At 39.6% G+C, this 16,652-nt stretch overlaps 2 protein-coding genes across 3 annotated transcripts; one reads left to right on the top strand and one right to left on the bottom strand.

Moving 5' to 3' along the window:
• The first annotated feature begins 272 nt into the window (after positions 1-272).
• tm9sf5 (transmembrane 9 superfamily protein member 5) lies at positions 273-10,059 on the top strand. Of its 2 annotated transcripts, XM_061725605.1 has the most exons (18): positions 273-585; positions 1,149-1,216; positions 1,321-1,414; positions 1,509-1,636; positions 1,806-1,935; positions 2,656-2,783; positions 2,941-3,055; positions 3,156-3,235; positions 3,337-3,442; positions 3,899-3,949; positions 4,376-4,508; positions 5,339-5,458; positions 5,559-5,616; positions 5,760-5,919; positions 6,034-6,185; positions 6,304-6,415; positions 6,507-6,678; positions 8,236-10,059. In XM_061725605.1, the coding sequence occupies exons 1-18, from the start codon at positions 448-450 to the stop codon at positions 8,301-8,303; spliced, it is 2,013 nt and encodes a 670-aa protein (XP_061581589.1). In that variant the 5' UTR covers positions 273-447; the 3' UTR covers positions 8,304-10,059. The 2 variants fall into 2 exon arrangements, with proteins under 2 accessions (XP_061581589.1, XP_061581590.1); XM_061725606.1 differs by lacking the exon at positions 3,899-3,949.
• Positions 10,060-10,647: 588 nt separating this feature from the next.
• Positions 10,648-13,133, bottom strand: gpr101 (G protein-coupled receptor 101). Its single transcript, XM_061726345.1, has one exon. The coding sequence runs from the start codon at positions 12,739-12,741 to the stop codon at positions 11,413-11,415; it is 1,329 nt and encodes a 442-aa protein (XP_061582329.1). The 5' UTR covers positions 12,742-13,133; the 3' UTR covers positions 10,648-11,412.
• Positions 13,134-16,652: the final 3,519 nt, after the last annotated feature.

The following is a 16,652-nucleotide window of genomic DNA, read 5'->3' as shown; positions in this document are numbered from 1 at the left end:
TCGAAAACTGAGTCTCAATTTGTCTCCTGTCAAAATAAAATAGTGAACGACAATGGTGGACAGTTTAGGTAGAATGTAACAAATCATTTAAATTCATAATCCACCTATAGTATGAACGATATGCATACAATCACACCTATGATAGCATGCGCGCATTTACAGTAGCTAAAAACTCACAAATCCTGCATGCGCAAGAGAATATTTATTGCCCACAATTGTTTTGAAAGGCACTACCTGACTTCCGGCAGAGTTCTCATGACTTCCGCCGCGGTGTGACAGAGTGGACGTCACCGATGCTCGTCAAGCTCCATTGCTGCAGCCCGAGTAGAAACATTTAGCTGTTAACTGACTTATCAGTGTACAATAGCCCTGCCTACACAAGGGAATACGCTTTTTAAAAACATATCTATATAAGAGTGCGTGGAGTTGTTGAGGAACCGTGTTAAGATGAAGAGACGGATACCCTGTGGTTTGGGGCTGCTGTATTTGCTGGTCGCGTATTTCTGTTCGTGCTCGGCGTTTTACCTTCCGGGTTTGGCCCCAGTGAGCTTTTGCGAGGAAAACAGTGGTGGCGAAGATTGCCAGGTATGCTTATTTCATAGGTGGCACTGTGATTGTCAGCCATGGCGTGTTTTTTCGGCTGAAATAGGATCTGGCCTATTTATTTCATTCCGTTTTGGTATATTGTTAGCGTCCAGTCGCCCTGTGGGCCCCGACTATTACCTGGAAACAGGCTAGTCACATTTCTATCCACATGCATCACAAACTGCTCGTATTTCTTATTGCTATTGTTGTCATTGGTGAGGATTATATGTATATATGTATACTGTGGTTGGCTTGAGTATGCGAGTATATTAATCAGAGTTACTGACAAAGGTTGATGGTAACGTCCATTGATTGTACCTATGTTGCTGCAGAAAAGGAAAGTTTGAATGAAGGATCAAGTAACTTGAACTATTTCTCTCAACTCTGTTTGATTATTTATGATGTTTAATTCATAATTTAAGATCTTTAATTGTTCATAGGTATTATTTTGATATGCATGATGTTTTATCAACTATATAGTAGTCATAAACAGAATTTTAGTTGACTCCAGCTGGATCCTTTGCTTTTTAAATAGCTTTTTGTAAATTGTGTTTCCTTTGCAGACAGCAATTCAGCTGTTCGTCAATCGCTTGGACTCAGTGGAGTCAGTTTTGCCTTATGAATATGACGTGTAAGTTCCAGTCAACCTCTCCCATTTAATTACATTTTGACTGATTTCTCTTGCTGCCTCACCACTTTTCTGATTATGCATGACAATCTTAAAATTTGTTAAAGGTTTGACTTTTGCAAGGATGCCAAGGAAATAAGGCCTTCTGAGAACCTTGGACAGGTATTGTTTGGTGAGCGAATAGAGTCTTCCCCATACAAGGTGAGTGTCTGTGTTTGAAATTTCATGTACCAAATCAAGTCGGATTGTTTTGCGTCATTATTTTACACATTCTAACTACATACACTTTTAACAGTTCAACTTTAAACAAGATGTTAAATGCAAGGCAGTTTGCACAAAGTCCTACAAGAAAGGCAACAAAGACGATACTGCTAAACTGGATTTTCTCAAGATGGGAATGCAGCTGAACTATCAGCATCACTGGTGAGTTTAAGAGCCATGTTATTGTTTCTACATAAAGAGTCTGTAGGCTGAACTGCTTGTTTAAAAGATGCATGAAAGAAAAGAAAATATTTCAAAATTAACAGACAAAGATGAGGGGCTGTTTTAATCTTTCACAAGATTTATTGAGACTAACCTGTTGCCTTTTCAGGATCATTGACAACATGCCAGTGACATGGTGCTATGATGTTGAAGATGGTCAGAAGTACTGCAACCCCGGTTTCCCCATTGGCTGCCTTGTTACGTCAGATGGCAGAGCTAAAGATGCCTGTGTTATTAATGTGAGTTGTGGTTTCTGGCTTGAATTTAGCTTCCTGGTTGACTGGTTTTCATAGTGACATTTGTTGTGTCCCTCTAGGGGAAAATTATTCATTGGTGGATAATAAATAAGGCAATTTAATTTTAGTTTTCCTGGAAAAGAGATTTCAGGTACAATGACATTGGGTGTTTTTAATGTAATGTTAGGGACAAGTCATATAATATTTAATTAGTATTTAGTCTTGGCATATAATTAGTGCCTTTGTTCATCCCTAGAACATGTCTGGTAAGCAGTGTTTATTTGTAACCAGAAGTCAATGCAAAATATCATATCCCAGTAGTAGATGAAGTAAGAGGATTCATGACTTGTGACCATTTTTTTTCTACCTCCCTCCTGTTCAAAAGGGAAATGGTTTAGTAGTCAATTATTAGTCTCTATACTGAAAAATAAAGATGGTTACATCTGCATTATCGACCTGAGTCTGTCGCTCTCTGTCAGGTTCAATAAAGTCCAATTAAGTATGATCCAATTTAGTGCAATTAAATTCCAGGTCATTGTTATTCAGTTAATGCAGTTTATTGCAACAGAGTCCAGATTCAAAATTCAGGCGAACTGAAGCAAAGTCATCAATGTAGTGCAATCTAATGGCCTCAGACGTTTGGACACAGAATAGAAAAGTGAAATATGTTTCATGAACGTCAAGTGGCAAGTTACATTCACTGTTTATCTCCATTTTTTTCAGTCCGAGTTCAATAAGAAGAACACATTTTACGTTTTCAACCACGTGGACATCAAGATCACTTACCACAGTGGAGCATCAGAGGACTGGAGAGGAGCTCGCCTGGTTGCTGCCACCCTTGAACCAAAGAGGTAAATGTTTGGTGGTAGTAAATGGACGGGGGGGGGGGGGGGGGGGGCAAACCTCATCATGTTCCAACTGAAGGACATCTGGCCATCACAAATGAATATATGGTTCAATTACAATTGGATGTGATGGAGGTAATTTTTTTTCCCACCCCCACAACAGCATCAAACATGCCGATGAGAAAACGGTAAATTGTGAGGGAACTACCCCAATGGAAGTTCCAGGAGAGTTTGACAGTGATGTGTCTGTAGTTTACACCTACTCTGTCAGTTTTGAGGTAGGCAAACTGTTTGACTATTTATATGTTACAGTTATATGTATCTATATGCACTGGCATTTTTATAGTTAATTATGTGACCTATGCATTTTTCATATAGGAAAATAATTCCATCAAGTGGGCCTCTAGGTGGGACTACATCCTGGTCTCAATGCCTCACACCAACATCCAGTGGTTCAGGTCTGAAAAAAGTTATAACTTTTTCCTGAGAAATTGTCCCTCTGAAAATCTCCAGTTTTCAGTTCCTGTTATAGGTAGATAATGTCTGATTTGTTTTATAGCATCATGAACTCCTTAGTTATCGTGCTGTTCTTGTCTGGAATGGTTGCCATGATCATGCTGAGGACCCTGCACAAAGACATAGCCAGATACAACCAAGTGGACCAGGTAAAAGCATTGTTGAACTCTGAATCAGATGTGTATAAGAACAGCTATCATTTATGAGGTATAGATATTGGATGAAAAACAACCAGATTAAACTTTTAACATGTTGACTCCCCTTGTATAGGTGACAAGCAGTGGACCATATTTGCATTGTGCAAAAGACAAATTCAAATTAGTTGCTTTTTGAAGAAACTCTCATATTTCCAAGTCAGCAGCTTATTAGTTATCCAACACATGAACCACTTTGTCTTTTGGGATTTAGTGTTAAACACATTTAAGCTAACATTTAAGTGATCAGAGTGATGCATATTGGAGATGGATGTCTTTCCCTAGTGGTAACTCCATCTGTTGGTCTTAATCAGTCATGTGGCTAATGCTTTAACTCTGTTGGGGGAAGTATCACACATCACAATGGGTCCATGTTATCCACAATCATAAATGTTTTGTTACATTTCACAGAATGACTTGATAAAGATTCCACTGCCCACGGAAAAATCTTCCCTACCATATGTAAGCTTTGTGGAAGCCTTTTTGGGAAAAAAAACTTTCTGTGGCAATTAAATCAGGTGCTGGGATGTCTATGTTTGTGAAAACCAGGCACATATGATTCGAAGTATAAAATGTGGTGTGGATAAACATGTATATAACTGTTTTGTTTTTCTTTTACAAGGAGTTAAAACATTTGGAAATTACAACGTACCTTTTAAAAGGGTTTATTCTTAAGAACTGAACAGTTTCCACACCAAATTTTAACATTGTGTGTGTTTTTTAAAGCATCTTCACCTGATTTTGCTTGTAGCAGTCAGGTTGTAAAGTTGCATTAACAAATTGGTGGCTGGCAAACCTTTACCTCTTATCTTTTAAAAAAAACAGTTAAATCCTGAACTTAAAACAGTTAAGTACTCCCTTAACTTCTGTGTCTCTCTCCTTCCCCAGGAGGATGCACAGGAAGAGTCAGGATGGAAGCAGGTGCATGGGGATGTTTTCCGTCCCCCAAGGAAAGGGATGCTGCTCTCTGTGTTCCTTGGACAAGGCACACAGATCTTTATCATGACGTTCATTACACTCTGTAAGGACTATTTCACATTATGCTGACACCATAGGGGACTTTACCTATATTCTTATGGACTAATGGGTGTTTTTAGTATTATGTAAGTACACAAGCAGTAAGGCTCTGGAGGATTATTTGGTCCTGCTTTAATTTCTTTGGAAAGGGCTTCCTATTTAAAGTGACAGCACATCATCTTGATTTCCTTTTTAGCCTTGTATAAGATAACTTATCAAACAAACCCTGAAAGCTTTCCAGTCTCTGGTCTTTAGTGCTGCAATATGACTTACGAAGGAATGTATGCCCTGTTGGAAAGAGGAGACAATAGGGATAACAAAAATGATTGTGTAATTTGTGTCTGATGTCAAGACTTTTGTTGTTTATCCAGAACTGGCACATCCAGATTTGAGTAGAATAGCCTGTTTTTACTGTCATTCTAACATGTAAGAAGAAAAGAAGCACATTAAATTATCCAAGATATGTCAAAAATTAAATCTACACTTTTCTCAATTGGAGTTTATGAAAAGCATTTTTTTACTTATTAAGCTGAAAAAAGTACTAGACAACCAGTGCAACTTAAAGATAGTGTAGTTAAAACTTCAGTTTGTCTTTTAATCCTCAAAATATATATTTTCAAAATTTCTTTTAGTAGTTTTTTGATGCATTAATGATAAGACTGGCTATATGATCACTATAAGGTGTATTTAGAAGACACTGTTTGGCCAAATTGAGTTTGGTCTTAAGTTATTGGACAACAGCAGTATTAAAAGTTGTAATTGTATTGGTGTACAATAATATACTGTCACTAAATGGCCTGAATGGGTGAACTGATGGCTGTTTATCCACTGTAGTTCTGGCCTGTCTGGGTTTCCTGTCTCCGGCCAACAGAGGGGCTCTCATGACGTGTGCCGTGGTGCTCTGGGTCCTGCTCGGCACGCCTGCCGGCTACGTGTCTGCACGGCTTTACAAAAGTAAGTCCACTTTATTTCAAATCGCAACCATGTCAGCATGTAGACTTGCAGGCCTGGCCATGGTTCCTGTGTTGATCTTCCCGTTTCTATCTGTCATTAGCTTTCGGAGGTGAAAAGTGGAAGACGAACGTCTTGCTGACTGCACTTTTGTGCCCAGGGTATGTTCATCCGGATTTTCTCATTTATCTCGTATTTGTACTTCATTCGTGGCCTCGAGTGTTGGACGTGGCCTTGCATGTTTGTGTTATCCGACACACCTCCATATCTGTGTGATTGTTTTTTGTCCATCTTTGTTCCCTAGAATTGTATTTGCAGACTTCTTCCTCATGAATTTGATCCTGTGGGTGGAGGGTTCCTCCGCAGCCATCCCCTTCGGCACTCTGGTGGCCATTTTGGCTCTGTGGTTCGGGATCTCTGTGCCCCTCACCTTCGTTGGGGCCTACTTTGGATTCAAGAAGCCTGTGAGTTATGAGTTATCATTTTAATATTAAATACGCTTTAAAATGCTCAGTTAAAGACACATGTTGTGTACCTATGTTAGTTTCTAACCGTTTAATGTTCCTGCGCCTGTGCAGGCCATCGAGCAACCAGTGAGAACAAACCAAATTCCACGTCAAATTCCTGAGCAGTCCTTCTTCACAAAACCGATCCCTGGTATTGTAATGGGAGGAATCTTGCCCTTTGGGTGCATCTTCATCCAGCTTTTCTTTATTCTCAACAGCATTTGGTAAGTAGAAAAAAATGCTGTCTTGATTGTTTGGTAAATCTTGTTTAGATAACCTGAGCTCTAAACCTTTTACCACTCGTTTACTACTGTGCATTCATACAGAATATTTGTGTTTTAGGTCTCATCAAATGTATTACATGTTTGGCTTCCTGTTCCTGGTTTTCATCATTCTGCTTATCACCTGCTCAGAGGCCACAATTCTGCTGTGCTACTTCCACCTGTGTGCTGAGGTACCAGAACGTTTAGCCCAGAATGTGGTCCCATCAAACTTGTATTGTTATTGCTCGAACCTAACGTGTCCTGTTTCTGCCCTGTTTCAAGGATTACCACTGGTGGTGGCGTTCCTTCCTGACTAGCGGCTTCACAGCTGTCTATCTATTCATCTATGCTGTGCACTACTTCTTCTCAAAGCTGCAAATAATTGGAGCGGCCAGTACTATTCTGTACTTTGGGTACACAATGATCATGGTACTCATCTTCTTCCTCTTCACAGGTGAGGCTTTTAATTATAATAAATAAGTTATTTTGGTTTAAAAAAGTACCAAGCTGTTATTGTTTGCCTTGAGTTTCAGTTTTCTCAAATAAAAGCTCTCAATATTTCATTCACTTTGTTAAAAGAATGGCTCTACTGTCATTTTATGACCAGTGGTTGAAACGGATGTGCAGTTTGTTTGTTTAGACTCAGTCAAACATTCACTTACATCAGCTCAACTGTTGGAGAATGTAGGATCCTGTTCTCAGACTAGAAAGACAAGGAAGTTGTTCAAACTATTGTGCAACATTTACTTGTTGAGTGAGAGCGGAGTCTTGGCCTTTTTATATTTCCCTGCTGGCAGTACAGATGTCTCTAGTGAAATTGAAGAGTGTTAATCTGCAAAGCTACCATCGGAACTGTAATTCTTTAGTCTATCACAAGTTGTAATGAAATTATACTACAGTTTCTCGCATTGTCAAGTCCAGTAAAGCAGACCTTTTAGATCAGTTGTACTACCTGTGGTTTTCTGTTTGACAAGTCAGCCAGGTTTTAGGCGAGGGAATTCCACGTTTGATTGTTCTGTTGATCAAAAGGTAGAACCAACTCATGTTTTTCTTTGACATGTTTGATGAGTCTAAATACACGTAGGAATTACAGTTTTATCTGTTTGCATTCAAAATGCATCTCTTTTGTCAAGCATCTGTAAATCGGTGTACTGCAAACTCTCACAAAGGCGAGATAAAAGGAGCATTTTTATGTTAACAGATCCCTATGTCGCTGTTGAGTTGTTGTTTTCAAGCGAGAGTCTGGGTGCAGGAAGACAATATCATAAGTACTAAATAATGGGCTAATATGTTACACAGGGATATTGGCTCACCTTGATGTCAGAAGATGACATTCCTGCTGGAGTTACAGTGTCGTTAGGCCAGATAAATGTTAGCCTGTCGCAGTGCTTGTCATATCCATACTGTTTAACACTTATCTCAAGACTGAGCTATAAGTAGCAAGGGGATGAGATGTCAACTGATTATCACAGCAAAGTAATCCAGGGGTTCAAGGAAAAGATTATGTTTCCCTCCTTGCTTCTAGTTTTGATCTGTATAATCCTAATCCCCCCTCATTTCCCTTTTTATCACTTTTATTTTGTTGTCTGAATTTGTCACCTCATCCCAACTTTGATCATTGCTTAATCTGGGTTTAGACTTCGTGGCCTGCATTGAGCAGTCAGATGGGACTTTGATACGCAGATCAACCGATCCTGGAGTTTGACAAATCAAAATGGCAAAACCCAAGCAAAGTGCTTGTGCTGATATTTCTTTGCAGTCTCGGAAACTGAAAATCTGGAAATAAATACATAAGAATATTTTTGTTCAGTGTTTTAATCTTCTAGTTTTATTTTGCAGTGAGACTAGCCAACTGTACATTGTAGTTGTGCAGCCAGTTTATTTTCCTTCTATTGTAACTGTTATATAGTCAATAAATGCAATTTTGTAAGGCTTTGCTCCTTAGAAGTTGTTGTAGTTTTTGCTATAATATTCCTAATGTGACTTTATTTATCCTGTCTTCTGTTTTCAGGTACAATTGGCTTCTTCGCTTGCTTCTGGTTTGTAAATAAGATCTACAGTGTGGTCAAAGTGGACTAGAGGACTAGAGGAAGAACTAACTTGTTGCTATGACAGTGCCGGGCTTCCTGGTGCTGGCCTTGTAATGAAGTGGTCTGGACTGACCTGAACTGAACCATCACTTAGGAAAGAAAAGATCCCGCAGAGCAGAGCCCGTCCTCTTTTGTGCTTTAAACTTCGGTTGTTGTTTTCTTTCTTTTCTTTTTTTTTTTCTCTAATATATATCAGTTTGTGTTCACTGTTGACTGGTAATATTTTGAAGGGCACCTTTAAAAATGGGTGTGGGTGGTGCCAATGATGAAAGTCGTCACTGTGGGCAGTTTGTTTGCTGAAATATTTTAACGTTAATTTTCTAAGAAAAGTAAAATATTCAGTATTTTTGCTTTTCTATTCTGCCATGGCTAAATGTTCTTTATTTTTTTGATTATCTGTTCTGTAATGATTTAAAAAGAAGTGTACATATATTGTATAGAGAGGGAGAGAGAGTGCTACGTAAAGATTGTCACCATTTGGGATCTTTCTTTTTGGAGTTTTTTTCTTTTGCCTTTTTTTGTTTTTTTTTTAAGGTAAACATTGGGCTATTATTCTCTAAATAACAGCCTGTATTGTAGCTGAAACATATAAAACAATGATGTTGCGATGAAAAATGTCAATTTTCTTTTAAGTTAAATAAGCGTATAATACAACGACAACAGGCCAAGAAGTGCATCTGTATAATAATAAGAGCTGCTGCAATGACAACATGTTAGAGAATGATCTTTCAATGACATAAATGTTGTTTGGCCTCAGAAAATATTCCCACCTTGTTAACTATAATGCATTCCATTAGTTTACTGATTAAACACACATGCAACACCGAGATTCATTCTCTCAGATCTTTAAAAAAAAAAAAAAGGTGTTTGGTTGAACTGTTAATTGTCATTAAGCACTGCTTCTCTCCACTTCCAGCAGTGTGAGTTCATCGTATAACAATGATAATTTTACAAATAAATGTAATTAATCCAAAGCAAAAGCCATGTTATTGTTGAAGTGCTACAGTGAATGTTATACACGATTGACAATGTTCTTTACAGCTTGTCTCTGGACATACAACCATATTTCCACATTCAAGGCTCAGCTCGTAGTATTACATTTTTTGGCCAAAACATAAATCAAGTGGAGCATACTTGGGTGAGAGGCTGTTTGGAGAATGGTGATGCTTTATTTCCTAAGAGCTCTAACGTTTGTGATGCAGAAAAATGAGGTGTAATAGAACTCCACGTGACTTCCTGAAATTATCATTTTGGATTGACTTAATGGAAACAGTTAAGCCACATACTAACCGTTTATTTCCGCTTTGAAGTGAGAAATCAACAAATCCAACTCATGCTTTATTTCTCTTATGTACATTTTCTTTGGTCTCATCTAATTTACTCCGTCTGATAAATGTCAGGCTGTCACACTCCTGTCTAAAGCGGCTACCTGATGAAAGAACTTGATAATACAACATACTAAAAATAATTTTTAGTTGACAATGCATAAACTGATTGACGCATATTACATATAATTTACTTTTATTCAACAACAGTGCTTAAATATTTAAACCGAAAATGATACAAAAAGCACAAAATCACAAAAATATGTCATTTTGAAAGACGAGCATTTCTGTTCTCATTTCCTCAAATACACAGTTCTTTAGTGAGTTTGATAAACTTATTTGTGAGTTTGATTGTCATCTAGAACACTGTAGTTTGGACTTTTCAAGTGACCCGTTCAATAAACTGCAGTTCATCTCCAACACAGGTCTGTTAAGTTGTATATTGTCTCCCAGAAAAGTATATGCAAAGAAAAAAGAATACACTCAACATCCAGGCTCAGTCTCTCTCTCACTCCCGTACTGTGTAAAAAAACTTGACAAAAATGAAAATTATTTTAAAATAGTGCTTCTAAGCCAACACACTAAATTACTTCTTTTGAGATGATTTACCACAAGATCAATACGTATATAATCCTTCCATCTATACATCTAACAGCAGCTTTCAGCATGATTTGTTTTCTTATTTCTATTTAAAAATAACAAATTTACATACAGTATATTCGGTGGAATGTAAGAAGTCTGTTACGTAAGCTTCTGGCATGCAGCCTACATTTAATAACTTGTACACAGGGTTTTATTCTTTATCTCTGTGTGCTGTGGTCTTTCAATGAAAATGCTCAGCATTCTCAAAAGGAGGCTGATGTTACAAAAGCAGAACATTTATGTCCAAATATGACAAATTGAAATAGGAGGAACATTTTACACAGTTAAACTTCAGTTGGAAAAAAGGACCAAGTCAAATATGTACTGAATGTGTATCTATTCCATCATTTCGATGAAATCCTTTTAACACCTCAGTGTTCTGCAACTGAAAGGCACAATGAACTAGTTTTATTCTCATTTAAAAGGCGCTTTAAGTCTATGAAGAGTTACTCATGTATTCATAGACTCAACACAAATTTAAAAGCAGAGATAGGCCACGACTTTTTGTTTTCCCCAACACCCTGAGTTCATAACTTGCAAATGCAGGTTGCTTGCACCAGAGTACATTACACCCTGCACTTCCCATGCACGCTCAATCAGAACATACACGAAAAGTCTAGTTGTACAGATGAAGCAGATTAATACACAATCAGTATTACACCAGCTATGGGCTGTAAGTACAATTTTGAGAGCGGCCTGAAGACGATAGAAATTATTTTCTTTGCACTATAAGGTTTAAATGTATTACTTACAGGTATTTTCAATAAAAGTAGCAATTATAATATTGCATACATTTCAAATACAGACGGAACATAATGACAGCTTCACACATGGGTACAGGTAGGCCATGAGGTAACTATTAAAACTGCATTAACATATTAAAAACATTGTTTTTTTCTTCTGCAGCCAGTCCTATTAAATACTTTTTTTTTTCCAAAGACACCTAAACATATAACCAAGTTTAAGCCAAAACAGTAAGAGATCATTATATTAACTATAAAATGGTCCCACAACTCCTCCTTTCAGGAGCTCTGGGAGTAAAAATCCTGCTGCCAAGAAGATCCATGAGCGTGAACGTACGGCATGGCAGACTTTTCAAGTAACAACATATGTTTTCCATCCAGTGACTGCTCATGTGCTTTGTTTGCTGTGGACGGGGAGCTCCCTCTCAGAGCTGATGCTGGTAGACGTGGTCTCTTTGCGGCTCTCCCTTGACTTCCTGTCAAAGGTGGGAGAGGAAGATGTTGTACATTCTTCCCAAGTCTGCAGAGGAAAAACTCGGGCCGCCAGACTGGGCAGGTGAGGGTGAGCGCCGGAACGGCCCTCCGTCGTAGGGAAGCAGCTCTCCATGGCGGAGCTCTGGTTGGGACGGCCCTGTTTGCAAAGCAGCCCGCAGAGCAGAGCCAGGAACTCTTTCCTCACGCTACGATGCATGTAGCCGTAAATGTATGGATGCAGGCAGCACTGTAAAAAGAAGAGCACGAGGGCAAGGGAGGATAACCAGGGGGGAACCGCTGCTCTGTTGTTCATAGATATAGTATTCAGAATGCTGTAAGGACCCATGCTGAGGATATATGAAGCCATGATAACAAAAACCACACGAGCAGCCTTGCAGTGGTAGTGGAACCGTCTGTGCCTAACCCGAACTGGGTATCGCCTGGCAGGGGAACTGGCCTGCTCGGGGTGGGCCTGCCTTTGAGGGCTCCCAGGCCCCTGGAATTCCTGTTGACAGGGCTGGGAGTAGGACTGCGTCTGTATGGGGTGCACAAGTGCGTTCTGCCTCCGGGCTGCTCTGAACACCATCCAGTAACATCCAAACATGATGAGCATGGGCAGCCAGAAGGAAAAGGTAGACACCATGGCAGAGTAAGACAGACTAGAGGACCATACAACCGTGCAGACCTTGTGATGGTGGTCAAAGTCAATGGCCCCCCAGCCATATAACGGAGGAGTGCTCTGCAGGAAACTCAGTACCCAGGTGCAAGCAATCAAATTTGTGCCCAAGTGAGGGGTCATGCGGGTCGGGTAAGATAGAGGGTGGATGATGGCCAGATAGCGATCCACAGAGACGACGATGATGGTGTTGACCCCAGCAAAGGCGAAAAGGTGCATAAGCACCACCAGAGCCTGACACAATCTAGCATCCAGAGGCCACACACCTGGAACAGTGGCTGCAATGGCAAAAGGCATGACTAATATGGTCTGGAGGAGGTCTGCCAAGAGGAGGTTGAGGACGAAGCGGTTGGCGACGTGGAGGAGCTGCGGCTTCCTTTGGAACACCAGCAATACGACCACATTCCCAAACAAGGATAAGCACATAATCAGCAATATCAGCACCATCTTCATCACGCTGTTCGTCGTGGACGACCAGACCGATTGCTGGTGGGAGCCACTAAAACGAAGCTCCTGGGGAACATCACTGAAATTTATGCCCATACTGGGTGCCTGAGAAGTTGACATTGTACATTTGGCATCCAACGTGCGTGTTGATACAAAGTCAGGTGAGTCCCATTTCGACTGAGAGTGAAAACCTGCTCATTTTTTTCCCTCTTAGGGTGTGAAAAAAAACCCACAAGCTGCAGTTGTCCTTATTCAGTGAATCTCAGCTGTGATTACCAGCAGGGATCTCACATTGTTCATCTACAGTGCAAAAAGTCTCCATTATTAGTCTCATCCAGGAGTAACCGAAGACATCCAACACTGATTTTCTGCTCATCGTGATCAGTGATTAAATCCCCCGAAGGCTTCACCTCAGCGAGCAGGCCCCTCTGCTTGCAGACCACATCTGCACAATAAAAAAAAAAAAAAAAAACCCAATCTGCCGACGGCAGATGCCACCGTTCAGACGTCGACACCGGGCGACCGCACGCTGACAAATATCGCGGATTATTAATCGGTTGTAGATGTAGATTCATAAAACCTTCAGATGGTCCGTGATGCGATCATGTGGATGAAGCCGCATCCATGTGAGCATCATCCCCAGCAGCAGCAGCAGCAGCAGCATCAGCATCAGCAGCGGCTCAGCTGCGTGTCTGCGCCCAGCGGGGGTCTCTCATCCCGGCGAGCGCATCTCACCGTCGCCGCTCCGTGTGGGTGTCAGGGCGGATCACATATTTATTATTTGATCAGCTTTGATTCCTCCTCAGCAGTCTTAGGCTACTTACGGTCGGGTCCTGTCTCCGAGGTGTCAGAAAAAAACAAGGACACCTGCACGCATACATTTCCCCCCCGCCGATGGAGCTCCTTAAGCCTGAATTATGGTTCTGCGTTAAATCGACGCAGAGACTGCGCCGTAGCCTACGCCGTAAGTTGCGCGGCGACGCGTACCCTACGGCGTAGGTCTGCGTTGGTGTAACGCGGAACCATAAATCAGCCTTTACCGACCCCCCTCCCACCCGTTCCCCGCTGTTGTTATGAAATATGCAAGTCTGTTTCACCATCCTACATGGCTTATTTGTATTTCTTTTTTCTTTTTTGGCATTGTGGAAATATGTCAAATTTCACTATCTTACAGTAGCCTATAATAAAGGGTAATCAGTGTTGGCAGGTGAGACATCATTTAGATTTTTATTAAATTAGCCTATTATAATGAAACACATTAATAAGCAACAGTTCATAGTGTGGGTATTATTTGCTTACAAAATAAAAAAAAATCTATAGCTATTCGTTTTTAGGACCACTGTCAAAGCAGATCGCCATGGCAACAAGTCATTCAAGCAGACTGGTGTTTGATTAGATAATAGGATCCCTGTTTGGACAGAAAAATAATTAGGACTAATAAGAAAAGAAGAAAAAATCAGCCTATTCTAAGGACCTCTCTTTAGAGAGAAGAAAAAGCATCACAAACTAGATTGATTTGACACATCAAACACTGACTAAAATTATTCCCACTGATTGGTAAAAATATATTAGAAGACGTCAAACAAAAACTTCACCAAACGTGACTAGTCATATAACCAAGAAAGTACAATATATAAGTGGACCTAAATATAAAGGTACATTACATGTTTTGTCAAATGCTGGACAATTTGAATGTGTATTGAAATAAATCAAGAAGTTCAGAAGGATAACCAATTCAAATTAATCTGAAAAATGACCCCAAACAGATCAAGCATGTTTTGAAAGGCGTGCATATTATTTATTCTTAAACATTGTTGTGTTATAGGCTTACATTATGTGCTATAGTGAAAGCTGGGATCGGCTCTGAAAGAAGGATGGATGGATGTTTTGAAGTTTACAGAGAAAGAACCTTAAAACTGTGTCATGTTTGAGTCCTGAAAGTACACGTTGCTTCTTCACTCCACTTTGAAGAAGTAGTTTGACCTCCGGCTTAGAACCATGTCTACATTCTCTACATCCAAGCTGGTTGACCAGGTTGACCTGGTTTCCAAAGCATACGTGGAGAGGGTGTGGACTACATTATCTTTTCTTTTCCTGGAGCACATCGTTGTATTTCTTAAACCACCAGTATCATTTAGAAATGAAAAACAAGTTTGACAATTTCTGATTGCTCTAATATATTTAACACTATTTCACATTTGCTGGTCACGATCATTTGGAAAGCCTACTTGTAAATGAAAACAAAAACATAAAAACATTATGTTAAGGGCTGTTCTTTAGTGTACATAAGTTACCATTTTTCATCGCTGTAAACACAAAAATTGCTTCATTATTGTCCGTCTTTGTGAAGGAAGAAGGCAACTTCATTAAGATGCAGAGAAAACAAAAGCAGTTCTGCATTGTGCAATCCAATTAGTCCGTGGCTTACATGGGCTACTAATCAACATTTGTAATTAGCCGTTTTATTTCAAGTCTTTGCTTCATTCCAGCTATAAAAAAAAACAACCCCTTTGATGTGACTCTCGAACACCCTGTTTTTTAGATTTAGATTGAAAATGAAATGCTGGTGACCACAAAGGGGTGGGGAGATTTTTTATCCCCCTGTTCATATGTTCAATGGCTTGTGGTTGAAAGGGAGAGCCAGAGGCCTAATGTCTCGTGGGATTATTAGACATGCTGTATGAATGCTCACAGTAGCCTCATGTCCTGATGCCTCTGCCCCCGGATCTGTCATTCAGCTTCTCTCTCCTTCACTGGCATCTATGAGCTTCCAAAGTTGTACAAAAATTCACCAGCTGGTACTGCAGTTTAGATTATTGCATGGCAAAAATGTACATTTCTAGGAATTACACATTTGCAAACAATATTATAACAGTCTCTAACATCATTTTTATTGGTTTGATTGAAAAGAAATACAGGTGACTTTTTTTTACTTTCACTTTTTTCTAACATGAAAAAAAGTTACATCTTGTAAAGGCCTTTTCCCCTTTATTTCAAATGAGTGATGAGAATTTCTCTTGACGTTAACAAATTCCCTAAAATGTGCAATTTGATTCTTGTCCAGTAGGGGGCAGAAACACCTGCAAAACTATTTGATGCACAGAGCGATGGCATATACATTTTCTTCTTGTCTTTATTGAACAATATTAATGTGAGACATCATGTGTTCACTAGAAAGTTTTGACTTAAGTAGCAACTTAGCAACATCCAACAGGAAAACATCGAGGAGCAGAGGGGATGAAAATGCAATGCACATGTTTTGACACAGCTTTAATAGCAGGTCTTTTAACAAAATATGTGTATTAAATATTTCATCATAGGTTCTGCCAATGAAAATAAGCTTGGGAACAAGAAAAAAACTATCATTTGCAAATAATTTTGGCTTTGTTTAGTGACTGACTGTTAGATTAACATTTTCTACAGAACAAGCTGACATACAGAAGGTGTTATGAATCATGATGGTTTGAAATTCAGATGACGAATCAATGAAAACAATGGAAAATGAGAATTTTGCATTAGTTTTGTAAGACAGCTGTACATTATGTGAGTGGAAATACATCTAACGTGCCAGCACATTTCAGATGACAATAGGGAGAAAAAACTAATTCCTGCCGCTTTTATCTAGCCTCCGGGTGTAAGAGCAAACAGAACCAAAGTCATAGCTGGGGGAGTCGGCAAATAGGATATATTTAATCAAAAATACAGCCTGATACAGTTATCAAGGACCCAGGATTCAAGTATTTATTTAAAGTACTTGAGCCATGTTAGAATATCTCATCCCATTATAAAATTGCACGTCTACAGTAACTGAACAAAAGTTGTCCTTTGCTCCTGCTGTAAAAATGCTGAACAGACTAACCATGATGTCCCTCAGAGCTTTCCTGAAGAGTGGTTTTGTAGTTCCTTTTTCCATATTGTAAATGCCAAAAGGAACATGCCCATCTTACGTCAATCAAAGTTAGCCTTTGGTACCAGTGCCTTCAGCCAATCCACGCTGGAGGAGCTGCAGAGCTGCAGAGCTGCAGAGCTGC

This window comes from Cololabis saira, chromosome 7, assembly GCF_033807715.1.
Source record: "Cololabis saira isolate AMF1-May2022 chromosome 7, fColSai1.1, whole genome shotgun sequence".
Lineage (NCBI taxonomy): Eukaryota > Metazoa > Chordata > Actinopteri > Beloniformes > Belonidae > Cololabis > Cololabis saira.
This window is presented reverse-complemented; position numbering and strand designations above follow the sequence as displayed.